We start from the raw sequence: 27454 nt of genomic DNA, 5'->3' as shown, positions 1-27454 counted from the left end.
GAATTAGGCAGATGAGTGAGTGCTTTAGCTACTGCTTCTGACAGTGTCTAGTGTATACCACATCCATAAGTCGTCCTCTCTCTCCTGAAAAAAGGAAAGTTTACTTCCTTATCTGTTCTCCAGTGCTGAGAATAATAACTATTAATCAAGGTTCAAGTTGCTTCTTAGTGTTGTCTTTTACAGTACTGTCATCATTGTGCATATTCTTTTGGTTCTACTCTATCACATCATAGAAGTCTTGCTATGATTCTTCAAATCATTTCATGTATAGAACTTGCTTATGGCAACTAAAATTCCCCCTTCTGCAGGAAGCCATTCCCAAACCTTTTTAATTCTAGTGCCTTCCCTCTGCTGATTATCTCCAATTTGTCCTGTCTGTAACTTATTTGAACATAGGTGTTTACATGTTGTCTCCCCCAATAGACTGTGAGCCCCTGAAAACAGACCATTATTTACCTTTCTTTGTGTCCGCAGTACTTAGTGTCTGTAGGTACATAATAAGTAAATATTTATTGATTGTGACAATAATCTATTATATTATCATACCACCCTTTATTCAGCTATTCCCTAGTCAGTGGGTACTACTTTTCCTTCTAGTTTTTTTGCTACTGCAAAGAGTGTTGCTTTGAATTAGTTACTGATCCATAAGACCTTTTTGTATTTGTCATAGATCTCTTTGGGGCATATACCTAGTAGTAGGTTGCATGATTTTAGGATATAAACAGGTTAGTGCCTTGTCTTGCATGAAATTCCAAACTGTTTTTTAGAATGATTGTATCAATTCACAGAATTACTAATAAAATATTAGTGTACCTTGGTTCTTTTTAAAATTTACTCCTTCCTTCCCCATTTGATGGACATGAAGGGAAACCACAGAGTTGTTTAAATTAAAGTTTTCCTTATGTTTTTTTCCACACACTCTCCATATCCAATATGTTGCCAAGGTGTGTTGATTTTACCTTTTCGACATCTCTTACATACATCCCTTTCTCTCTTCTGACACTGCCACTACCTTGGTTCAGGCCCTCATCACTTCATTCCTGGCCTATTGGAATAGCCTGCTGGTTGGTTTCCCTGCTACATGTTTGTATCCACTCCAGTACATCCTCTACTCAGATGTCAAAGTGATCTTCCTAAAATGTAGGTCTTACTATGTCATACATATTCCCACCCTCCTAGTCCAGTGGCTTTCTTTCTCCTCCAGGATCAAATTTAAAATTCTCTGTTTGGCATTCAAAGCTTTTATAACCTGCCCTACCCCCTCCACCTTTCCAGTCCTCATACACATTACACCATATCCACTATTCTCCAAGTACTCCAGTGCAGTTCAGCGTCCCTGGCCTCCTTGGTACTTCTCAAGCAGGGTATTCCATCTCCTGACTCTGGTTGTCTTCCATGTCCAGGATATACTGTCTCGTTTTGTACGGCCTGGCTTTCCTGGCTTCCTTTGAGTCTCAGCTAAAATCCAACCTACCAGAAGCCTCTATCAATTCCTCTTAGTGCTAATGACTTCCCTCTGTTGATTATTTCAAATTTATCTTGTATATAGCTTAATTGTACATACTTCTTTGCATATTTTCTCCACCATTAAACTGTGAGCTCCTTGACAGCACTCTGTCTTTTACCTTTCTTTATATGCCCAGTAGGCACTTAATAAATTATAGCTGTAGTCCAGATATTGCTAGTTTTAGGGGCATGATTGATTTAGAACAAAAAGCTGCATTTCTGACCATCCTCTCTTCAGGTAGAGTTTGGGATAGAAATTTGGGCCCAATACTTAGATTTGGATATCAGATGAGATCATTGAGAAAAAAATGTATGGCAAGAAAGACGAAAGGAACCAAGAGAAAAACAGTACCATTGAGGATGGTATGTGGATTACTGCCCTTTAATTTGTCTTGTCTTCTCCTCCCTGCTTAATTACTTTATATTTATTTATCTCTTTTTTCGTCCCACAATCCTCAGAATGTGAGAGCCTTTGGGAATTGTTCATTTTTGTCTTTGTATCCCTAGAACCTTGCATAGTAACTTGCATAGTATGTAATTAATGAATATTTATTGAATGAATGATTATAAAATACTCCTACCATATTCACTTTTTGAAGCTTATCTAGTCTGTTCCTCTGATCTACTTTTTAAATAGTACCAAATACTTTTGAGGACTGCCCCACCGGGGACCCAACTGGAACTGGCCAATTAAGTAACACAGCAGCTCCCTCTCCTTCCCTTTCCTTTCTCAAAGGAATATACATTTTGATCACTGAAACCTAGCAAGCTATCTTGGGGTTTAAGGGCTAGATTTCTTTCTTAAAGACCATGCCTTAAACCCAAATTACTTTGGTTCTCATTGATTGGTCCAACAATAGGTCCCAGACCAACCCCAACTTGGTCATTGTTTGGGCCCTGATTGGCTCAAAGTGAATGTAAATAGCAATTATTTCTGTTTTGTCCTTCTTCCTCTTCTCCCAGATTGATTTTTTTTTTTTTTGACTAGGGTAAAAGAGGTCATTCTCTGTCTCATTTCTTACCTAGCTTAATCATTGAATGGGCATTGTCTCAGTCAAACTGAGACCTGTTAAAGTCCTTAGCTTAAAAGGGGCAAGATCTCCCACGACATCTAAGACCATCTCCAGTCATCCTAATCCATATCTTGCCACTGGACCCAGATGACTCTGGAAAAGAAAGTGAGACTGGTGACTTTGCACAGTCCTCTCTCACTTAAATCCAATTCACTTGCATGTCATGGCATCACCTCTCTGATGTCATGGCTTTGAGAACAAAGAACAAACAACCTTGCATAGTAACCTCCGTGGTATGTAATTAATAAATGTTTATTGAACGAATGATTATAAAATACTTCTACTGTATTCACTTTCTGAAACTGAGCTAGTTTTTCTCTGATCTAATTTTTAAATAGGATCAAATACTTTTTGAGGGGTACCACTGTATTATATAGTTTTAGATCTATTAGTGCTATGCCCTCTTTATATCTGCATTTTCCATTATTTCCTTTTGAGATTCTGAGCATTTTATTCAGTGAATAAAATGAATTTTATTTTGTCTAGTTCTATAAAGTTTAACTCCTTGGCATTTTAACTTGATACTAAATCTGTAAATTAATTTAAGTAATGTCATTTTTATTTTATTGGTGCATGAACTAGCCATGAACAACAAATATCTGCCTTTGTCTTTTGTTAAGAGTATTTTGTAGTTGTGTTTATAAGAGTTCTAAATGTGTCTTGGAAGAGTAATTCCCAGATATTTTATATATTCTGTTGATACTTTGTATGGAGTTTATCATTTTTTCCTTGTTTTGTTTTTGTTTTTGTTTTTTTGGATCCAGACTTAAGATTTTATTGTCAAAGGAAACTTTTGTCATGTTCATGCCTTTGTACTGGCTATCCCCCATAACTGGAAAGCACTTTATCTCCACATCATAGAATCCCTCTCTTACTTCAAAAGTGCTGTTCGAGTATCACCTTCCTCATGAATCCTTGATTCCTCTTCTCAACTTTATAGGGCCCTCCTTCCCTCTCTTTCTTGTATTTATTATGTACATTTTCTATACTTATATACACATATTCATTGGCTACCCTGATAGAATATAAGCTTCTCAAGAACTTGAACTGTTTCATTTTTTGTCCTTGTCTTCTTAGTGCCAGGCACATTTGTTGTTGTTAAGTCATTCAAGTACAACTCCTCATGAGTCTGAACCACAGCACGTCAGTTCTGTCCATGGAATTTTCTTGGTAAAGATACTGGTGTTAGTTGCCATTTCTTCCTCAGTGGATTAAAGTGAGTTAAGTCAAACAGATGTGAAGTGATTTGTTCAAAATCACACAGCTTAGTGAGTGTCTGAGGCTGGATTTGAACTCAGGTCTTCCTGACTCCAGGACCATTAAATGCTGGTTGATTGAATGTAGATCGACAATTTTCCTGCAACTTTTATTCTTAGAGGATTTTCTGAAGCACTGAAAGGCTAAGTATTGGGAGTCATACAAACAATTTTATCAAAGGCAGGGCTTAAACTCACTTCTTGACTCCACAGCCAGCTTGCTAGCCACTATAACACACTGCCCATTTTTTTGTTACTACACTGTGGTATACTGATTCTTTTTGTGGATTAGTTTGATATTTATTTGATATCGTACTTTCTCATTCAGGGCAGCTAGATGATACACTGAGCTTGGAATCAGGAAGACTCATCTTCATGAGTTCAAATCCTACTTCAGACTCTTACTGTGTGGCCCTCAGCAAGTCACTTAACCCTGTTTGCCTCACTTTCCTCATCTGTAAAATGAGCTGGAGAAGGAAATAGTGAAGTCAAGAAGTCCCCACAATTAATTAGATTTTGGTTTTAGGTATCTACCTTTGATCACATTAAAATTAGGATCCTTCCGTATCTGTGCTTTTTTAGGATTTTAAACGTAAATCAGTGTATTATTTTGTCAAAGGCATTTCTATGCCTATATAAATCTTTGGTTTTTGTTGTTTTTGAGAATTGTTTTCTTAATATTGAATTATCATTGCCTTTCTAGTACCAATAAAGTTGGTCATGGAATAATTTGTTTGGCTACATTGCTAGTCTCATTACTAAGATTTTCTTTAAATTTTTTGCATCAGTATTCATTAGTGAGAGTGATTTATTCTTTGCTTTATTTCTCCGTGGTTTGAATATCAGAAACCATATTTATCTGATAAAAGGAATTTGTCAGGGATCTCAATAAGAGGTTTTATAAAGTAAGTATAAGCACTTTTTTGGAAATGATGAGTGGTTGAAAGTTGAAGTACAGAGAGTAGCCATTAGAAGAGCATGTTTAACTTGGAGTAGAGTGAAATAATTAATAAAGGAATGAGATAGTGTAACTCAAAAAATGTTTTCAGAATCTTTATGCTGCAAAGTGCAAGAATAGCATTTAAATGTGCATTTTTGTTTTGTTTTTATCCTGAAAACAGATTTCTAACAAGAAAAACAGCATTATTGCTTCCCAAACTTCATTGTCTAAAATGAAACTACCTACTCCACAACCTGTAGTGAAGAAAGAAAAACGCCTAAGTAATTCCAGGTTTAATGTTAGCAATAACAGAGAACTACAAAAACTACCAGCTTTAAAAGGTATTTTTCATTATTTTTATTTTGTTAATGTTTATCTTTTGGGGAAGGAAAAAAATGTTAATGATCTTTTCCCATCATTTGTGATTCTCTTTGTATTTCATAAAATTTCCTTCTCTCAGTCTCTATTTCAGACCGAATTAAAGTGTTTCTCTAATTTATATAATAATTTAAACTTATTTTGATTTTCATAAGCGGGTAAAAGTTGAATAGCTACTAAAAATGAAAAAGTAATCACAAGTATATTGTAGATCTTTTCATTTCAAACAGTATTAAGGAGAAAAGTAAGGGGTTTTTTGCTGCTTCTCATGTTTTTCCCCCTGTGGACAGAAGTGGATTATTAAGGGAAATTTAAGAGTATTAATTGGTGGTTTATAAGAACAATGGAAATCCACATATTTGTTTTCTCAGAGAAAATATTTTACTGTCATACATCTTTAATTTTTTTTTTAAATCTGTGCTAAGTACTTGTAACTCATAATTGTTAACTACATTTCAGTCTTCTCAGGTTTGCAAATAGTTCTGCCACACCATTTTAAGATTCTATAAGGATTATAGAAAAGTTTCTGGGTTGATGCTAACAGATTATTAATGGTTTGAAAGTTAAATAGAACTTAATTTTTATATAGATTGATATAGATACATATGTATTCATTTAAGAAAACAGGAATAATGCTTGCTTTCTTGATGAAAAATGTATTCTGTGTAGGAAAGAAAATTCTTTCAGCATTCATTTTCACCACCATGCTCTCCCTCACTAGCTTGACTAAACACCTCAAAATAAAGAAAATCTTTACTTTGAAATCCCTCAGTATAGTACTTGTATATATTCTACTCAAAACATATCGAGAAAAACATAGGTAATGGGTGCTAAAAAAGTTGTTGAACTTAATTTTCACATATTTGTTAAAACATCATTTTTGGAATATGTAGGGTTGGTGGGGGGTTTTTAAATAAGATACCTTCTCAACTAGACACTGGACTTTACCATGCCCTCAAACTATATCTCGTTCCTTTCTCAATCAAATTTCTAGAGAAAAAAATTATCTAGACTTGTTGTCTCCACATTTTCTCTTAATTCATTCGTCTTTGCTTCCACGAGACAAACATCACAAGACAAACAGTCCTCCAAAGTGACCAACAATCTCTTAATTATCAAATCTGATCTTTTCTAAGTCCTACTCCTTCTCAACCTATTTGCTTCGTTTGACATTGTGGCTCATACTCTTCTACATATTCTTACACATGGTTGTTGGGAAGAAAGTGCTTTGTAAACTTTACAATACTACAGAATTGTGAACTGTGTGGAGAGATAACAATGATAACACACATTTATGAAATACTTTAAAACTTAGAAAATGCTTTCCTCACAACTCTTCAAACTTGATACAGGTTATTATTATGTCAGTTTTACAGATCATAGGATCATATATTTAGAACTGGAAGGAACTTCAAAGATCACCTAGTCTAGTGCCCTCATTTTACATATGAGGCTCATAGTCAGGAATTTGAACAAGGACCTTGTTCGGTGTCCCAGGGAGAAAGAGAAAAGAGAGCAAGCACAATCTGTGTAGGAGGCTGTTGTAATAATATAGTGGAAGGATGAAAAGAGCTCAAACTTAAGGTGAAGGTGGGTGTCTATGACAATAGAGAAAAGAAATCAGACTTGAGAGATGTAGTGGAAGTATAGAGAGCAAGATCTGACAACTGATCAGAGATATGGAATGAGAGAGAGGGAGGAGTTGATGATAAAGCCCAGATTATCCTAGGAGATAACCTGGGATACTGGAAAGCTGGTGGTCTCTTCAGTAGAAATAGAGAATGTGAAACAGCAGTATCTTTGGGAACAAAGATAATGAGCTCAGTTTGAACATGTTGAACTTGGGATGTCTTTGGAGCATCCTGTCTGAAATGTCCATCTGGCAATTGGTGATACAGGACCAAAGCTGAGGGAAAAACTGTTGCTAGAGATGTTAATTTGAGAGGCATCTGCATAGTTAATTAAACCCATGGGAGCTGATGAGATTGCAAAGAGAAAGTGTGTAGAGAGAAGAGGATGCCAAGGAAGTCTTCAGTTATACCCTTAAGTACCCCCATAATTTGGGGGCATGGTGTGGGTGGTGAACTAGCAACAAGAGACTGAGGAGGAATGATAAAACTAATAGATTACATGGAGAAAGCAGCGTTACCAACTCAAGAATATGTAGGAGAGTATGAGCCACAATGTCAAATGAAGCAAATAGGTTGAGAAGGATTAGGACTTAGAAAAGATCAGATTTGACAATTAAGAGATTGTTGGTCATTTTGGAGGACCGTTTGTCTTGTGATGAAGATGTAATCAAGGTTTCAAATGAATGAATGAGAGAAAATGTGGAGACAAGTCTGGATGATTTTTTCCTCCAGAAATTTGGTTGAGAAAGAAATGAGGGATAGTTTGAGGGCATGGTAAAGTCCAGTAATTTTTTTTTTTTAAGGACCAGGATACTGAGGAATATCTGAAGGCAGCAGGGAAGTTTGAAATAAAATAATAGACAAGATTCAAGAGTGGGAGGGATGATTGAGGGAGCAGTCTACCGGAGAAGGGATAGCATCAAGAGCATAAGTAAGGAACTGTTGTTGGCAAGGAAGAGAGCCACCTTATTCTGAGATGTGGGGAGAAGAGAGTGGGAGGTGATTTAAAGGGATTTGACATGAAGAGAAAGGAAGAAGAGGTCGAATGACCTCTATTTTCTCAGTAAAGTTAAAGGTAAGATTCTCAGCTTAGAAAATGGAAAGAGAGGATGATATAGAAGACTTGAGGAAAGAAAAGAATGAAATAGTAGGGGAGTGAGGAAATCATTGAGGAATTAAAGGATTCCCTTGCTATAGTGAGGGTCCAGTTGAAGTTGGATAACATGAATTTATAGTGTGTCTAATCAGCACAGTTGTGTAACTTCTTCCAATTCCTTCAGCATCATGTGAATAGAAGGTTATGGTCAGATAGAAAAAGGTCAGCATTCTTGATTCAGGAAGTAGAACAGTTGTAGATAATGGTTAGATCTTGGGTGTTACCATACTCGTGAAAGCACACACAAAAATATCATACTTCTTTTGTTTGCTATAAACAGCCTGGTATTTCTTTTTTTCTTCAAAATAATTGTAATAATCGGATAATAAGTACAAAGTTCTTTGTATAGTAAATTGGAAAAGACTTTTGTTTATATTTCTTAATTATCAATCTTAATTTTTTTAATATGAAATTACTTAATGTCTTAAATGAGACAAGTTGAATTTGTAAAAAGTATTTATGAAAATTTTACAGTGATTACTGTATACTTGGATTATTATAATAATCTAGTGGTCATTAAGGAGGTGATTATACTGATTTGAAGTTGTCTCGAGTGAAATGAAATTGTATCCTATTGTTTTGGTATTTTAGAATATTAATAGGCACATTATAAAGTAAGACTTTTACTTATTTATTCATTTGTTTTCTACTTCACTTGTGTACTACTTAAATAGTCATTCTGGCACTGTGATCTTATGTTGAAAGCTTAAGTGTGGACATCAGAACACCAGGGAACCTATTTTTAGCCATACAATTGAACTGCCTTGACCAAAGTATACATGGACAGCCTGTTACGATTAAGTTTTGCCTTAAAGACTTTTTTCTTAATGAATTAATACAACTAATAACTATCCCCTGACAGATTCCATAATTTATTTGATTCTTTTTACCATAAAGATTCTTGATTTTGTCATTATGAATAAGTATCTTTCTCTCCTTCCCTCTACAAACAAATGCATGTGTTGCAGCCACTCAAGCATTTGATAGAGTTGCTGTTGCAGAACAATTTATCCCTTGCTGCTAACCTGATGACTAGCCTCTTCAGATTTAGCTGGGCTGGCCCTCCAGTGACATACGTACAGTTTATGATGTTTACTAAGGATATTTGTGATATATTAATCTAGAAGGGGGTGCACAGTATATAATCAGAGCCCATATATAACATACCATCTTTATTAATGTACAGAAAAGACTTTATTAAATCTTATACATTTTCTTTTCTCTTGCTAACTTTCTTTGAGATCAACTGCTGACTTGCTTTTTTTCCCAATAAATAACAAAGGGTAGGGTCTGGAGGGGTTGGGGTGCGATTTTGGCCAGGGGGGGGAGTTGCATCCCTAACTAGTTTTTAGTTTAAATGTTTTGTAAATTATGACCTACATTTAAGGAAAAAAACCTCATATTTATAAAATCATACTTAGGGAATCAGTATTAAAGCTGGAAGGGAGACCTGCAGAGATGGCCTAGTGTAGTCTCTTCATTTCACAGGAAGTAGATGATGATAGGGTGAATATCCAAGAAGTCGTTGCTGCGATGCCCAGCTTTCTTTTCTTTCTCTATTATAAATTTTGAAAATAGTCACTTCTTCCCCCCTGCAATTTCTCTTCTAGCAACCATTTTTTTCTTATTGATGGGATCAGGTCTAGTCATTTCCCTTTTTGAAGAATAAATTTACTATTAAGGCCAGCTAAGAAATTATTAATTGTTCTGCTGGAGACAGAAAGCTCTAGCATATGTCTCATTAGTGGAAGTCCCTTCTTACCACTATATTATGCTTGCATGCCAGGTTTCTGTTTCCCACATATTTCATTTATTTCAGTCTTCTCCTTAAAATGTCAGTAGTATATGTCCCAGACATAATTACTTCTATTTCCATTTCCACTAATCTTCATTTAAATGCTTTCCATCATGCTTCCCCTGACTCTGGTTCCTCTATTTCTCGCATGCATATATACCTATTTAATATTCAAGGCTACTTCCCAAACACCTTTTATCCAGTCATGGGTCTCTCATTCTACCAAGTGTCAGTGATGTTGCTGGTTTATCTCTTAGATTTTTTGACTTTTTTGCTACTTTGCATTTCTGGGTGTGAGATGCTGCTCTTAAGTATGGTTTTGTAAAAGTGCTGTACTTAGGAGCAGCAAATATTGGGTTCAAATATTGGCTCTGCTGCTTTCTGCCTTTGTGACTTGTCTAAATCATTTAACATTTCCTTAGTTCCTCATCTATAAAATGATGGGATTAGACTGAGCCTTAACATGTCCTTCCAGCTCAGCATTGATGGTCTCATGTTATGATATCTATTTTGACAGATATATCTAGGAAATTTTCTCATTCTTGCTTCATTTTTAATTTTAAATACTTTTCATGAGGTTCACAAGACTTCAGGCAAATATGTTTTTTTTTTATTTTTTATAGATTAAAAAAAGTTTTGATGCCTTGCCATTATCATTTCTTCATTTTTTTTTAATTAACAAAATCCATTTTTTCTTCCTCTCACATCTCCTCCCCCCAACTGAGAAAAAGAAAAGTGCTTGTAACAAATCTGTGCAGTCAAGCAACATGAATTTGCACGTTAGACATGTCCAGAAACAGTCTCAATCGGCACTCTTGGTCCATTACTTGTTAGGAGGTGGTAGGTCATTCATTACATTGATCAAAGTTCTTAAATCTTTCAAAATTATTTTTATAATATTGTTTGTTACTGTATAAGGGCATATACCTTTTTTAAAAAATTATTTATTTTTAGTTTTCAGTATTCTAAAAATAAAGCTTCCATAAGCTTTTGAGTTTTAAATTTTCTCTGCCTCCCTCCCTAAGATAGTATGCAATCTGTTATAAGCTCTACATATATATATTTGTATTAAACATTTTCACATTAGTCATGTTGCAAAGAGGAATTAGAACCAATGGGAGGAACTACAATAAACAAAAAAAAGAGAGCAAATAATATGGTTCTATCTGCATTCAGACTCCAAAGTTCTTTCCCTGGATGTGGATAGTATTTTCCATCATGAGTCTTTTGGAGTTGTCTTAGAACCTTGCATTGCTGAGAACAGCTAAGTCTATCAAAGTCATTACATGATGAGACTGCAGCTGTATACTATATTCTGCTGATTCTGCTCACTTCACTCAGCATCAGTTCATGTAAGTCTTTCTAGGTTTTTCTGAAGTCCACCTGCTTATCATTTCTTATGGCACAATAGTATTCCATTACATTCATATACCACAACTTGTTCAGCCATTGCCCAGTTGATGGGCATCCCCTACCACAAAAAGAGTTGCTATAAATATTTTTGTACATGTGAGTCCTTTTCCCATTTTTATGATCTCTTTGGGATACAGACCTTTTTGATTTTTGTTTTGCTGGGTCAAAAGGTATGCAACAGTTTTATAGCCCTTTGGGCATAGTTCCAAATTGCTCTCCAGAATGGTTGGATCAATTCAGAACTTTAACAACAATGCATTAGTGTTCCGACTTTCCCACATCTTCACCAACATTTATCATCTTCCTGTTTTGTCCTGTTAACCAATGTGATAGGTATGATGTGGTACCTCAGAGTTGTTTTGATTTGCATCTCTCTAATCAATGGTGATTTAGAGCATTTTTTCATATGACTATAGATAGCTTTAATTTCTTCCTCTGAAAACTGCCTGTTCATATCCAGCTGTTAAGTTCCTAAATCTACCTTTCTTGTCATAAGCCCTTGGCAGCAGTATCTTGCCCCCAAAGAATCAAGTCTTAACACAATGTTTTTTATACTCTTTCTGGCCCTTTGTGCCTATTAAAATCAGTAGAAGTTAGTTATCAGATTTGATAAACCTTAGGAGGTACTTACTCACATCCTGTATTTATACCCCTGGAAGATAGTAGATTCCTCTATTGTTAATATCAAGTCAGCACAAAACTCTCTAATTTGTCCTTGGAAAGTCACTGACCACCACTACTTATTTCTTGACTCCACTTACCTTTCCTTGATGCTTTTTCATCTGATTGTAGGATTGTTATTTTAGAACTGGAAAGAACCTGAGAAATCTCCTAGTCCGACTCTTTCATTTTATACAGGAAAAAGCTAGGGCCTAGAGAGGTTAAATGATTTGCCCATGGTCACACAAGCAGCTCTTCTCAAAGCCAGAATTTGAACTATGCCCAGGTTTGGAACTATGCCAAAAGGGCTATAAAAATGGGTGTACCCTTTGACCCAGCAGTATTTCTTCTAGGGTTGTATCCTGAAGAGATCATAAAGATGGGAAAGGATCCCCCATGTACAAAAGTATTTATAGCAGCTCTCTTTGTGGTGGCCAAGAACTGGAAATCAAAGGGATGCCCATCAATTGGGGAATGGCTGAACAAGTTGTGATATGTGAATGTAATGGAATACTATTGTGTAATAAAAAATGAAGACTTCAGAGAGGCCCAGAAGGATTTATATGAACTGATGCTGAGTGAAAGGAGCAGAACCAGGAGAACTCTGTACACAGTAACAACCACAGTGTACAAGGAATTTTTCTGGTAGACTTAGTCCTTCACAGCAATGCAAGGACCTAAACCATTTCCAAAGGACTCTTGAGGCAAAATGCTATCCACATTCAGAGAAAGAACTATGGAATTGAATCACAGAATATTTTTTCTTGTGTTATGTTTTGTTTCTTTCTCATGGTTTCTCCCATTCATTTTAATTCTTCTGTGCAACATGACCAGTGTGAAAATGTGTTTAATAAAAATGTATGTGTAGAAGCCATATAAGATTGCACACTGTCTTGAAGAGGGAGAGGGAGAAAATCTAAGACTTATAGAAGTGATTGTAGAAAACTGAAAGCAAATAAATTAGCTAAAAAACACAAACAAATAAAATAATTTGAACTCAGGTTCTTTGGTGCAATGGATAGAGCACTGGACTTGGCATCAGGGATTCCCAGCTTTATGAGTTCAAATACAGCCTCAGACACTTACTAGTTGCATAACCTTGGGCAAGTTGCTTAACTTTGCCTCAGTTGCTCATCTGTAAAGTGAGCTGGAGAAGGAAATGGCAAACCTCTTTGCCAAGAAAACTCCGAGTGGGGTCATAAAGAATTAGACATAACTAAAGTAACTGAACAACAGTAACAAAAATTTAGAGAAGAAATGTTTTCTGGTTTGGACATCTTGAATTTGTGATAGCTGTGGGGACTAGGACAACACTAGGAGTGTTATCAAGCAGATACTTTGTAATGTGTAGTGGAACTAAGGTAATTATATCAGTATTAAACAATTACCACTGTTTACAAAGCATTTTTAAGTTGAGGGATTTGAGGAGGGTGGAAGGAAGGTTAGTTGAATGCTTCTCCATTCTCTTTTAAAATGTTTTAATGCTATTTTCCTTTTTCTGTGTCATTGTCAATTTCCAAAGACTTTGTCCCTCTTCTCCTCCCTCACCAATAGAATTCTGCCTTGTAAGAAGTAAATGTAGTCAGACAAACAAATAAATAAATACATTGATCATGTCTGAAAGTGTATGCTTTATTCTACCCTAAAGGCTGCAAACCGTTTTACATTTGGTATCTCATTTTAGTTTCAGTATAGCTTTGTGAGGTAGATTAAATGTTCACAATGTGCTAGGTAATGTGGTAAGCATAAGGATACAAAGAAAGTCAAAAATTAGTCCCTGTTCTCAAGGAGCATACATTCTAGCAGAGGAGGAAAAGGAAAAAAGGAAAAGACAATTAGTCATCAATCCTTTATTATCTACAATGTGCCAAGTACTGTGCTAGGCATTGGACATACAAGACAAAAATGTAGTCCGTGCTCTCAAGTAGTTTACATTCTGTAGGGCTAGACAATGTGTACATGTAATATAGATAGAATAAATATAAGATTATTTAGGATTGGGAGTTGGGGAATCAGGAAAGTCATCATGTTAGAAGAAGGCAGTACTTACACTGAGACTTGGAGGAAGAGAAGGATTGTGTGACCCAGAGATGAGGTAGAGGCATTCCAGGCAAAGGAGACAGCCAGTGTGAAAGCACAGAGACGAGATGGAGTACCATGTTTAAGGGACAACAGTATATGTGGAGTGAGGGAGAGTTAAGTGTCCAGGGCAACGTAGAGATTGTAAACCTGATAGAATGGAAGGAGACAGTGTTATGTTCAAGAGGATTAGAAAAAGTCAGGAACGGATTTTAGAGTGAAAGATGGCTTTGGGACATTTGTTTTGAATTATCCAGTAAGTAGTTCAATTTCAGGAAAGAGACTATAATATAGATAAATAGGTATACCTGGGAGTCATGTCCATGGGCATTAAGGTGGTCACAAAGATGATGAAAAAGACTCCCAGAGAGCCCTAGGGTACAGCCTTAGTTATGGGGTGTGGTATAGATAGAGAACTAGCAAAAAAGACTGAAAATGACTGACCTGGCAAGTAGAGAGAGAATCAGGAGAGAGCAATGTCATGAAAACCCAGCAAAGAAAGTATCTAAGAGAAGAGTGTCATCATCAGTGTCATTCTGCAGAGAAGTTAAGGATGAAGACCGAGAAAAGACATTAGAACTAGCGATTAAGAAATTATTTGCCTGGCGGGAGGGGAGGGAAGGTGATGTAAGATGTGATGTAAGGGGGGGGAGTGATATAAGAAATGTAAAAACAAACTATCAATACAAATCATTTTATTTTTTTTTAAATCATTTGTAACTTGGAGAGAATGGACTGAGGTCAGATTGCAAAGAGTTAAAGAGAAGTGGAGACAACAAAAATATAAGTAGATTTTATGATATAATATATTAAATGTAATGTATAATTACATGTTAATATAATTATATAGTATAATATAATGTTATATATAATATAACTATATAATTACAAAATTATATAATGATTGTATATTATTTGTATTATGTATTATATTTTATATGTAATAATTTATATTATGTAATTAATTATGTAATGGTATTATAAGTAGATTTTTCTAGGCCTTTGTCTGAGAAAGGGAGAAGAGAATGATAGCCTGAGGGAGATATGGTCTAGTAAAGATTTTTTAAGGATGGGGGAGATGAGCATGTTTATAGGCAGCAAGGAAAGAACCAGTAAATGGGAACAATTGAAGATGAAGGACATGAAATGACAGGAGATGGAATCAAGGCCAGATTTGGTGACCTTGTAAAGAAGGGCTACCTGATTATCAGAGATTGGAGTAAAGGAAGAGTTGGAGAGACAGGGCAGAGGGGGAGGGGGGGGAGAAGAAAGACATCCCAAGGGATTGGTAGATGAAAAGAGATGAAAGAGGACTCATACTCCATTTCATGTATTCCAGTTTTTTCCTTTTTCCCATCTTTTTCCTAGATGTCTGGCAATAGTTTTAAGCATCCACAGTTAGTCCCATCCATATTTTCTTATACCATAATAGCAATCCATTACATTTATATGACATTATATGTTCAGCAATTCCCCAGTTCTGTGCTACTACAAAAAAAAGATGCTATATTTTTTTTAACATATGATTCCATTTCATCTTTCTTTGATCTTTTTGAAGCAGCTAGATGGCATAGTATTGAACTTGAGTCAAGGAGACTTGAGTTCAAAACTGGCGTCAAACGCTTGCTAGTTGTATGACCCTAAGCAATCTCTGCTGTCTGCATTTCCCTATCTGTAAAATGGGGATTATAATAGCACTTACCTTCCAGGGTTTTTGTGAAAATCAGATAAGATATATATGTAAAATGCTTTACAAACCTTATATTGATATATGAATACTAGTTTTCATTGTCATAATCATTATTTAGGTCTAGTAGTGGTATAACTGGGTCAAAACATACGCTAAGTTCCAAAGTGCTTTAAATAATTGACACAGTTTACAACTTAACCAACAGTTTATTAATGGGCCTGTTTTTACACAGCCTCTCCAACCAACATTTGTCATTTTCCTTTTATGCCAGCTTTGCCAGTCTAATGGGTGTAAAGTAGAACTTCAGCATTGCTTTTAATTTTCATTTCTCTAATTATTAGTGATTTTGAAGCTTTTTTTTTTTTTTTTTTACATATTATTGATAGCTTGGGGTTTTTTCCCTCAGAGAACTACCAGTTCATATCCCTTTGACCATCATTTAGAGAATGTTCTTATTTTAATAAATTTTATTATTTTGTATTATATTTTCTAAAAATATTTGTGTAGTATTTATATATTATATATAACAGTTTCACATGAACATGTTATAATAAAAATTATATTAAATATATTTTATTGCTTTATTTAATAATATCTATTTCTTAATATAGCTTAGAAATGAGACTTTTATCAGAGAAACTTGCTAGAAAGAATTTTTTTCCTAGTTAACTCCTTCCATTCCAGTTTTAAGTACATTGCTTTTGTTTGTGCAAAATCTTTTTTATTTTCTATTTTATTATTTTATGTAATCAGAATCCTCTCTATACCTTGTTTGGTTGTGATCTGTTCCCCTGTCCATACATCTGAAAGGTAATTTCTTCCTTACTATCCTAATTTATGATGTGACCTTTTTATATTAAAGAAGTCATATATTTGGAGCTCATGGTATGAGATGTCATCTAAACAAGGTCTTAACCTTTTTTTCTTTTCTTTTGCTCTGCTCAGAATAATGTTTTTAAATGCATAAAATAAAATAACCTAGGATTACACATGAATCAAATGATATTGAAATAGTTATCCAAAAAATTTTTTTAAAGAAAAGTTTAAAAACCCGGATTAAGAGCCATTGGTCTAATACAAATTTGTGCCAGACTGCTTTCCAGTTTTCTCAGTGTTTTTTTGTCAAATAATGAATCTGTAACACTAGGAGCTGGGGTCTTTCATTTGCTTCTATATTGTATGCCTAATCTGTTTTACTCTTTTTTTTCTTCACTATCCACCCTCTCTTTCTTAACCAGTACCAAGTAATTCAATGATACTACTTTGTAGTAATATAGTGTGAGAACTAATACTTTGAGATACCCTTTCTTCCTAACTTTTTTCATAATTTTCCTTGAGATTCTTAACCATTTGTTCTTGTAGATGAGGGGTGCCTAACATGTAATCTATTATAATAATATTTCAGTATAACTGGTTTCCTTTGTAATCCTCTGTGGGTTTTTTTGCATCCAAAAACATTCTGAAAAGAGATCTGTAGATTTCACCAGATTGCTAAAAGGGTCCATGATACAAAAGTAGTTAAGAGCCCCTGATACAGATGAATTTCATTATTTTTTCTAGTTTTATTAAGTAATCCTTTGATAGATGGTTGGTAAGCCCTGAATAAGTAAATCAATTTGACAGTGTTGTAATTTTTATTATATTGGCTGGGCCTATCTATTAGCAGTACATATTGCTCCAGTTGTTTAGGCCTGTCTTTTATTTCTGTAGAGTACTTTGTATTTGTAGTCATATAACCCCTCTAGCATGTTGTTGTTGTTATTTGTCAGTCGTTCTCAAAGAGGACCATAATGTAAGGATGAATATAGTATAGCTATGTCTCGGTATAAAGTATAGGTAGACGCCTAAGTAGTTTATTTATTCTCTGGTTATTTTTAATGGAATTTCACTTTCTATTTCTTCATGCTGGGTTTTGTTGGTAATATACAAAAACAGTGATAATTCATATGGATTTATTATCTGGAGTAATTTTTTTCATTTAATTTTTAGTTGAATTCTTAAGGTTTTCTACATAAACCATCATGTCATTTGTAAAAAAAAAAAAATGATAATTTTGTTTCATCTTTGTATATGCATATTCCTTCTATTTCTTTTTCTTGTTTTATTGCTACAACTGACATTTCTAGCACAATGTGAAATAGTCTTGGTAATATGGACATCTTTGCTTGACTCTTGGTCTTATTAGAACAGCCTCTATCATATCCCCATTACACATAATTCTGGATCTTGATTTTAGATCAATATTCTTACCATATTGAAAAAGGTCCAATAATTAAGGGGAATTTTATCTTGTCAAAAGCTTTTCTGCTTCTATTGAAATAATGTGATTTTGTTATTAACATGATCTATTATACTGATAATTTTCCTTTATATTCAACCAAACTCTGCATTCTTGGTATAAATTCAGTCTGATCATAGTGTATGATCTTTTTGATACTTTGCTAATAATTTATTTAAAATTTGTGTGTTTATTAGGAATGTTGATCTATAACATTGTTAGTCTTTCTCTACTTTGAGTCTCCTTGGTTTAGGTATGAGATCGTATTCGTATAAACAGAATTTGGTAACATACCTTCCTTTTCTATATTTGCAAACAGTTTAATACTAGAATTAATTGTTCTTTGATTGTTTGTTTTAAATTCAGGTATAAATACATCTACACCTAGATTTTTTCCTCTGAAAGTTCATTTATAGCTTGTTCCATTACTTTTTTGAGACTGGGTTATTATTATTTATTTCTCGTTCTTTTAATCTAGATATTTTATATTTCTGTAAATATTCCTTTGTTTCTAATTTGTTGGTTTCGTTGGCATATATTTGATTGAATAGTTTCTAATAATTTATTTTATTCATTTGTTAGGAATTTTCCTTTTTGATATTTTCTGTTTTTTTATTTAGTGTTTTATTTTTCCCCAATTACATGTAAAAACAATTTTAACATTCCTTTTTCAAATTTTGAGTTCCAAATTCTCTCCCTTCTTTGTTGAGAAGGCAAGCAATTTGGCATAGATTATGCATGTATAGTCATGCAAAACACATTTCCATGGAAATCATGCTGTAAAGCACAATAGAAAAAAAACAAAAATAAAGAAAGTAAAGAAAAAGCATCTTTTATATGCATTCAGGCTCCACTAGTTCTTTCTCTGAAGATGGACAATACCCTTCATCATAAGTCCTTCAAAACTGTATTGCTAAGAATAGCTAAGTAATTCACAGTAGATCATAACACAATATTGCTGTTAGTATGTACAGTGTTCTCCTGATTCTGCTTCTTTCTTTTTTTTTTAAGATTGAAATAATTTTTTTTTAATAAATCTCTTACCATGAGATTACCATATTTGCCAGCTAGCCCTAAGTTACAACTTAAATGAAGAGTTCATTTTTACTGAGGTAAAGTAGTACTAGGAAAAGAAAAAAGTTCACAGTATCCTTGGTTAGATTTCAATTTGGGGCTTCAGCAGACATGTGGAAATTTTCTTTGAAGCATTTTCTCTTTCTTTATCTGCTAACTTTTCTTCTTGGCTTCACCACGTGAGTACTTCTCAAGACTCAATCTGACAAACTGTTCCACATTTGTTCATTTCACTTTGCATTAGTTCATGTAAGCCTTTGCAAGTTTTTCTGCAGGTATCCTGCATTTCTTCTAGCGCAATAATATTCCATCACAATCATGTACAACTACTTGTCCAGCCATTCCCCAGTTCAAATGCAGACATCTCCTTTATTTCCAGTTCTTTGCCACTACTAAAAGAAATGCTATGAGTATTTTTATACGTAGAGGTCCTTTTTCCCTTTTTGGTTTTTATCTCTTTGGAATATGGACCTAGTAGTGGCATTTCTTGATCAAAGCTTATGCATGGTTTTATAGCCCTTTGAACATAGTCCCAAATTGCTCTCTAGAATAGTTGAATCAGTATACAACTTCACCAACAGTGCATTAGAGTTTTAATTTTCCTATATGCCTTCCAACATTTGTCATTTTCCTTTTCTGTCATATTAGCCAATCTGATAGGTATGATGTGGTACCTCAGAGTTGTTTTAATTTGCATTTCTCTAATCAATAGTGATTTAGAGCATTTTTTTATATGACTATAAGAAGCTTTGATTACTTCATCTGAAAACTGCCTGCCTGTACATATCATTTGACCATTTATCAGTTGAGGAATGGCTTTTATTTCTATAAATTTGTCTCAGTTTTCTGCATGTTTGAGAAATAAGGTCATTATAAGAGAAACTTGCCATAAGAATTTTTTCACAGTAATGATATTTACTGCGTATTTTCCTCTATCCTATTTTCCCATGTATCCTTCTGTCTCTCTTTTCACTCTGCCCATTCTCAAAAGTGTTTTGCTTCTGACTTTTACCTCCCAATTTTCCCTCTCTTCTATCAGTCCCTATACCCCTCCCTTCTCCCCTTCCCCTCCTACTTTACTGTATGGTAAGATTGATTTCTGCACCCAACTGAGTGTGTATGTTATTCCCTCTTTAAGCCAAATTCTCTCCCCACCCCACCCCCACTTTCCTCATCTTCCCCTTCACTGTAAAATCTCTTGGAACTCTTTTATGTCAGATAATTTATCACATTCTACTTCTCCCTATGCATTCTTCTTTCTTATCCTTTAATTTTTTTTTAGATAATTATCCCATGATATTCAGCTCACACCCATGCTTTCCATCCATGTATACACCTTCTGACTGCCCTAATAATGAATAAGTTTTTAGGAGTTATAAGTATCATTTTCCCATGTAGGAATGTGAACAGTTTGACCTTATTGGATTATGATTTCTCTCTCCTATTTACCTTTTTGTGCTTCTCTTGAGTCTTGAAAGTCACATTTTCTATTCAGCTCTGGTCTTTTTATCAAGAATTCTTGAAAGTCCTCTACTTCATTGAATATCTATTTTTTCTCCGTAATGATTATACTCAGTTTTACTGGTTAGTTGATTCTTGTTTGTAGTCCTAGCTCCTTTGCCTTCTGGGATATCATATTCCAAACTTTCTGATCCTTCAATGTAGAAACTGCTAGATCTTGTGTTATCATAACTGTGGCTCCACCATACTTGAATTGTTTCTTTTTGCCTGCTTGCAGTATTTTGTTCTTGACTAGGGAACTCTGGAATCTGGCAATAAAATTCCTGGGAGTGTTCATTTTGGGATCTGTTTCAAGATGTGATCAGTAGATTCCTTCAGTTTCTATTTTGACCTCTAGTTCTAGGATATTGGGGCAGTTTTTGTTGATAATTTCTTCAGTGATGATGGCTTTCAGGTAATCCAATAATTCTTAAATGATCTCTCCTCAATCCGTTTTCTAGGTCAGTTGTTTTTCCAATGAGATAGTTCACATTTTCTTCTATGTTTTTATTCTTTTGATTTTATTTTATTATTTCTTAGTGTTTCATAAAGTCATTAGCTTCCAAATTAGCTAAAAAATTCTAGTTTTTAAAGAATTATTTTCTTCAGTGAGATTTTTGTACCTCTTTTTCCATTTAGCCAATTCTACTTTTTAAGGAGTTCTTCAGTGAATTTTTGTATCTTCTTTTCCATTTGGCCACTTCTGCTTTTCAAGGCATTCTTTTTCATCAGTGGATTTTTGTGCCTCTTTTACCATATGACCTATTCTCTTTTTTAAGGTGTTGTTTTCTTCAGTATTTTTTTGTGCCTCCTTTGCTAAGCTGTTGACACATTTTTCATTATTTTCTTGCATCACTCTCATTTTTCTTCCCAATTTTCTCTCTACCTCTCTTACTTGATTTTTAAAATCCATTTTGAGCTCTTCCATGGCTTGGGCCCGTTTCGTAATTTTATTTTGAGGATTTAGGTGTAGGAATTTTTGCTTTGTTTTCTTCTTCTGAGTTTGTATTTTGATCTTCCCTGTCACTAGTAATTTTCTATAGTCAGAATCTTTTTCTGCTATTTGCTCATTTTCCAGTCTATTACTTGACTTCTAAATTTATGCCAAAGTAGGACTCTGCTTCCAGAGTGGAAGGAGCACTGTCCCAAGCTGTAGGTTTTTTTGCAGCTGTTCTCATCGGTAATTCTGGGGAACTATAAGTTTTCAGTTCTTCCAGGGTGGTATGATCTAAGGAGAAGTGTGTTTACTCCTCTTCTGTTCTGTGCACTGGTCTATGAATGACAGCAAGCATTCTTTTTACTCTGAAACTGTGACTAGGGTCCTCGCTCCCCTGTGCCCTTAAGCTCTGGTGTGCTGCTACACACTCAGCTAGTGCTCAGAACCAAGGCTGAAACCCAGATCTATGGGTAACATCAGAGTCCTGCCCCCTGTGTCAGCAAAGGGACCCTAGTAATTCTTCTGATCAGTTTTCTGACTTTCTTAAGTGGGCTAAGAGGTACAGAAACTGCCACTAAACCACCATTTATTCAGCCGCCCCCAAGGCCTGCTCTTGGTTTGCTGAGGCCTGATTTGCACTTGCATGCCTGTGCTGGACTGTACTGTACTCTCCTCTCATCTTCATGCAACAGACCTCTCCTGCCAACCTTCTAAGTTGTTTTGAGCTGGAAAATTATTTCACTTAATCCTTTTGTGGGTTCTGCCTCCCTAGAATTCATTTTGAGGCATTATTTAAAGGGGTTTGGAGGAGAGCTCAGACGAGTTCCTGCCTTTTCTCTGCCATTTTTGCTCCACTCTCTTTTTTTTCTTTAATTCATTTTATTTCCCCCCCAAAAATAGGGTGGGTTTTTAATTGGGTGGGTTTTTTTTAACTTTCAGTTTCTCTTTTGATTTTCAGATTTCCTATTTTGGTGTTGAATTGGCTCAGATTATATAATGAAGCAATAATCATCAAAATTATTTGGTACTAGTTAACAATAGAAAAGTAGATCAGCACAACAAATTAGAAAAAGAAGAATCAGAAACTATCTTAATTACCCCAACAAGTAAAGCAGAAAGTACAAACTATTTAGGGGGAAACTGGGCAGCAGCTTGACAGAAAGTAAGTTTAGACTAGAGTTCTTAGCCATTTTGTGTTATGGACCCTTTTGGCTCTCTAGTGAAGTCTAGGGATTCCTTCTGAGAATAATGTTTTTTAAATGCATAAGATAAAATAGGATTACAGAGAAAACCAATTATATTGACATACAGTTGCCATAATACTTTTTTAAAAAATATGTTCGAACTCATGGTTTAAACTATCATCTTCTACCATATATCGCAGTAGACTATATGACCTTCAAAATGGGTACATAATCTTTAGTTTCAAAGATCATATTAAAAATAATTGGAAGAAAACATGATAGGGTAATCATAGTTAGCAGGAAGTTTCTTAACCAAAGGATAGATTGATCACAAAGGATAAAGTGGATCATTTTCCAGGATGAATTAACAGGAAATTGAAACACTTTTGCATTACAGAATGAATGCAGTTAGGATAAAATAGCTGGTAATTGGTGGGAAAATATTTTCATCAGATATTTCCAATACATAGGAAATTAACACAGATAAGAGTAATAGCTGTTCCCCAGAGTATACGTGTTCAAGGGATACAAACATATAGTTCCCAAAAGAATTACCAAATCACTGAGAGAAACACAAAGTCAAAACAACCCTGATGTTTTTCCTCATACCCAGCAAATTGGCAGTGATGACCAGAGGTGGATATAGTCAGTGTTAGATGATCTGTGAAAAGACAAGCACAACTTTGGTGGAACTGTGAGTTGTTCTTACAACTTTGTAAAGCAATTTGGAATTATGCTGTTAGGAAAGTGAACAAAATTCTATGCAACATGCATTTAATAGGAATGTACATGTAGAACCTACATAAGATTGTACACTGTTTCAGGGCGGGAGGGGTATATGATGGGGAGGAAGTGGAAAAAAAAATCTAAGATATCTATATGGAAGTGATTGTCAAACACTGAAAACAAAATAATTCAATTTAAAAAATAAAAACAAAAAGACTCCGCTCAAGTAAAAAAAAAAAAGTGAACAAAATTGTCTATACTCTTTGACCCAGGAATCTCATTGTTAGGTTTAAACATCAAGGCCACAGACAGGAAAAAAGTTTCATATAAGCCAAAATATTCATAGCAGCTTTAGCAAAGACTTGGCTATATGTAGATGACTGTACTTTGGGGCATAACTAAACAAGTTGTATTACATGAATGTAATATAACATCACTGCAGCAAAAGAAATTATGACTATAAAGATTTCAAAGCCATATGGGAAGATATATGAATGAATGGATACAGAACAAAGTAAACAGAACCAGGAAAATACATATGTAATGACTATAAGTAGAAAAAAAGAAGAAAGCAAAACTGAAGACTATAATTATAATGATCAAACTTTGGCTCAGAGAAAAGATGAGTAAATTTTATCTTCTTCATTTCTTTCATTCCTGCAGAGGTATAGGACTATGGAATTGGAACACTACATATATGTATTGGTTAGTTTTGCTGAGCTGCTTCCCCCCCCCCCCTCCTTTTTTATTACATGGGAAGGCTCTCTGGGCAGACGAAGATTGAAGGATATATTCAGAAATGAAGATGACAGGAAAACAAAGTTTTTAATAATTTCTTTAAGTAAGTAGATAACAGCAAAGTTAAGTAAACTAGACCAAAATATGATTTGCCTAAGATAGTGTGAGTAATCGGCCTACTCTGCTTCTCAGTGATGACTAAAACTCAAGAAACTTGAGCTGTCAAGAGTAAAGTCTCTCGTCTTTCTTACCTGTCTTTGGAAACTTTTGAAAAAACAAGGACTTCTCTTAGTTTTCTTTATGTTCTTCCTGGGCATGACCCAGTACTTTACACATTACACTAGCTTAACGTATGAATAATGATTATATGAATGAACTACATGAACTATTGCCATATTTTTGTTCACTCTAGCTTAGAAAAGGGGCTCTTGAATGGCTCTAAATTTTTGAAGCTGGATCTTTAACAAAAACAAAATTACCATATTCCTAGCTTTCAAAAAATGTTTTATTGATTCTCTTTTTAAAAAAAAAATCAGTGTCGCTTCCCGTTCACCCTCTAACCTACCCCACAAATGAGTATGGTCAAATAAAATCCATATATTTGTCATAATTGAAAATGTATGCCTCTAATCTACCACCTGTCTGCTGAGAAGTGAGAAAGGTATACTTTCACCATCTGTGAAATGATTTAGAGAAGGAAATGGTATCTTTGTAACCTACCCCTCCAAAACATACCCAACCCAAAAGAGTTTGCACTTAGGAAAATGTCTTCCTGATTCCAAGCCCAGTGCTCTATCCACTGTGCCACCTAGTTGCCCTTGGTGGCATATTAGTGTTTTACTAAGGTAGAGCTGATGGGACTTGGCAACATATTGAATATGGGGTAGAGGGAATAGAGAGAATATATTTAATATTTCTGCTTTTCTGCATTTTTCTATGAGTTTTCTATGCCTTCATGGAAAATTTTTGTAGAGGTAACTTATATAGACATAGAATATGTATTTCTTTCTGTTACCTTTCATTAATCATCAGAGAATTATAATAACTAACTTTTTTCAAATTCTATTCAGGTCCCTACTTCTTTCTTATTTATTTTCTTGTTTGATTTGTCCAGGTCAGGATGTGGTCCAGGACTGTTATAGCATTGCTGTATATTTCTCCCTATAATTTTATTAACTTTTCCTTTAATTATTTACTTGGTATGGAATTTGGTGAATATATATTAAATACTTCATATTATTTCATTGTCTGTGAGGCTTTTAAGTATAATGTAGTTTTTTCTTTTCTGATATAGACAGCTACTCCTGCTTTTTTGAGTTCACCTAAAGCATAACATAACCTGCTCAAGCCCCTTATATTTACTCTTTGTGAATCTTTGTTTTAAGTGTATTTCTTATAAGCAATATAATGTATTTCTTGTAAGCAATATATTAGAAGGAACTAGATCAGAAAAGATTCTGATGCATTGTGAAATTCATAGTTTGTGACTCTTATACATATGGTTGCTTTGAAATGAACTAAAGGATAATGAATATCAATTCCTTTCCCAGTTTTATGATATTATAGTCCCATAAAGTCTACCACAGGTTTTCACATGGTAGACACTCAATAAGTACTTACCAAATGAATGTGAAAACTATCAAGCTACCTAAAGTAACATACTATAGTTTCTCCCCCTCAAACCTACTCCTACTACTGACTTATTTCTGTCTGTGGTTCAGCCTTTGCCCAAATATTTTTTTAGTGCCATCTGATTTCTCTCTCCCTCATCTTCAAAATCTGCCAAGTCCTATCACTTATCCCTTGACTATAAATATTTCATAAGTCTTCTTTTTTATTCCTATTATTGTCCCTTCAGTTTTCTTACCTGTTAAAATGAAAGGGTTGAACTGGGTGATATCTAAAGGCCCTTTCAGCTCCCAGGAGCCTTTATAATTCTACTCTTCCAATTCTACTCTGGGACTATGTGTCTTTATAGCATTAATCTCTTAAAAATTAAAAAATGCTTTAGGTACTTGGGGCTTATCTCTGGCACTTAGAAGGCCCGCAATCAAGTTGGCAGGAAACACCATGATTCCGTATAAAGTGCTTTTGATTTGGAGTCAGGATCTAGACTTGAATCATAATTCCTCAGGGTTACACATGTGACCTTGAGCAAGTCTCATAACTATCTGGTCTTCATTTTCCTCCTCTTGAAGAAGAAGAAGCTAAACAAAATGATTGCCATGATTTCTCTTAAACTCAAAATCCTGTAATGTAATAGGCAAAGCCATACATGGAAATAACCCTGCTGTGATAAATTAAAGATTATAATTAGTGCATAAAAGATAAAGATAAAAATACAGTGAGAACTTTTGAGTCAGGAAAAATCACTTTTAGTTGAGGGAAGGGAAAAAATAAGAGAAGATGTAAGAAAAAATGTGGCATCTTTCTAGGAATGTGAAAGGAGAGAATTTCAGGTGCAGATTAGAGAGCTAGGGCATTCTAGCCATGAGGGATGATGAGAGAAAATACATATAGCAAATGACTCTTAAGAATGAAGATCAGGAAAGAGGGAGCCAAGAGGGCAGAGTAAAGACAAGGATTCATCTAAGCTCTCCCAAATTCCCCTCCAAACAGTGTTAAAATAATATCTCAAAACCAACAAAAGGACAGGGGAAAACAAATTTTCAGTCCATGGTAACTTAGAAGGTCATTAAGAAAGGTCTGTCTCATTGGCGTGACAGTGGAGTGCAGTCAGCCCATGCCACACCCCAGAAAGCCAGCAGCAGGCCTTGAGGGGTGACTGAATATATTGGCACTTTCTGGAACCCTAAGCCCACAAACAGTAAGGGGGATCAGACAACTGGTTGGAAGAAAATTATAAGGATACCTTTGCTAATCCTGGGAACAGGACTCTGTTTCATTACCCATACATGGTTCCAGGTCCTAGTCCCACAGCATAGAGGAGCGCTAGCAGGAGCAGAGACTCAGTTCTCAGTTACAGGATGCAAAAAGAGTGCCTCTGGTTGCTCATAGACTGGAGTACAAACTAAAAGAGCAGTGACCACACTTCTTGCAAACTGACCACAGAACTCTGAAAACAGCAGCACAAAAAATCTGAAGCTTCAGACAATGCACCCTCTCGAGCAGAGTCCATCTGTGACATCAAGTTAAATGTTAAGAAATAGGCTAGAAAAATGAGCAAACAACAACAAAAAAACTTGTCCATAGAAACCACTATAGGGAAAGGGAAGATTAAAACACAAACCTGGAAGAAGACATTGGTCTCAGTCCCCCACCTCTCCCCCCCAAACAGAATTTCTGGAAGAGCTCAAAAAAGATTGTAAACATCAAATAATAGAGGTAGAGGAAAAATTGGGAAAAGAAGTGATGGTGTGATGCAACAAAAGAGTCAACAGCTTGGTAAAAGAGGCACAAAAAAATGCTCAAGAAAATAA

At 34.9% G+C, this 27454-nt stretch overlaps 1 protein-coding gene across 4 annotated transcripts in view; it reads left to right on the top strand.

Annotated features, from left to right (window-relative positions):
• The window catches only part of PPP2R5C (protein phosphatase 2 regulatory subunit B'gamma), a 213488-nt gene that overhangs the window by 36829 nt on the left and 149205 nt on the right, over positions 1–27454 (top strand). For 3 of the 4 annotated variants that reach the window (XM_072630214.1, XM_072630212.1, XM_072630213.1), the window contains exon 3: positions 4957–5116. The exons of the other annotated variant lie outside the window; for it this stretch is intronic. In XM_072630214.1, coding sequence (XP_072486315.1) covers positions 4957–5116 — 160 coding nt within the window. The remainder of the gene's footprint in view (positions 1–4956; positions 5117–27454) is intronic. 4 annotated transcript variants of the gene reach the window in all.

The sequence above is a fragment of the Notamacropus eugenii genome, chromosome 1 (genome assembly GCF_028372415.1).
Source record: "Notamacropus eugenii isolate mMacEug1 chromosome 1, mMacEug1.pri_v2, whole genome shotgun sequence".
In the NCBI taxonomy this organism is placed as follows: domain Eukaryota; kingdom Metazoa; phylum Chordata; class Mammalia; order Diprotodontia; family Macropodidae; genus Notamacropus; species Notamacropus eugenii.
This window is presented reverse-complemented; position numbering and strand designations above follow the sequence as displayed.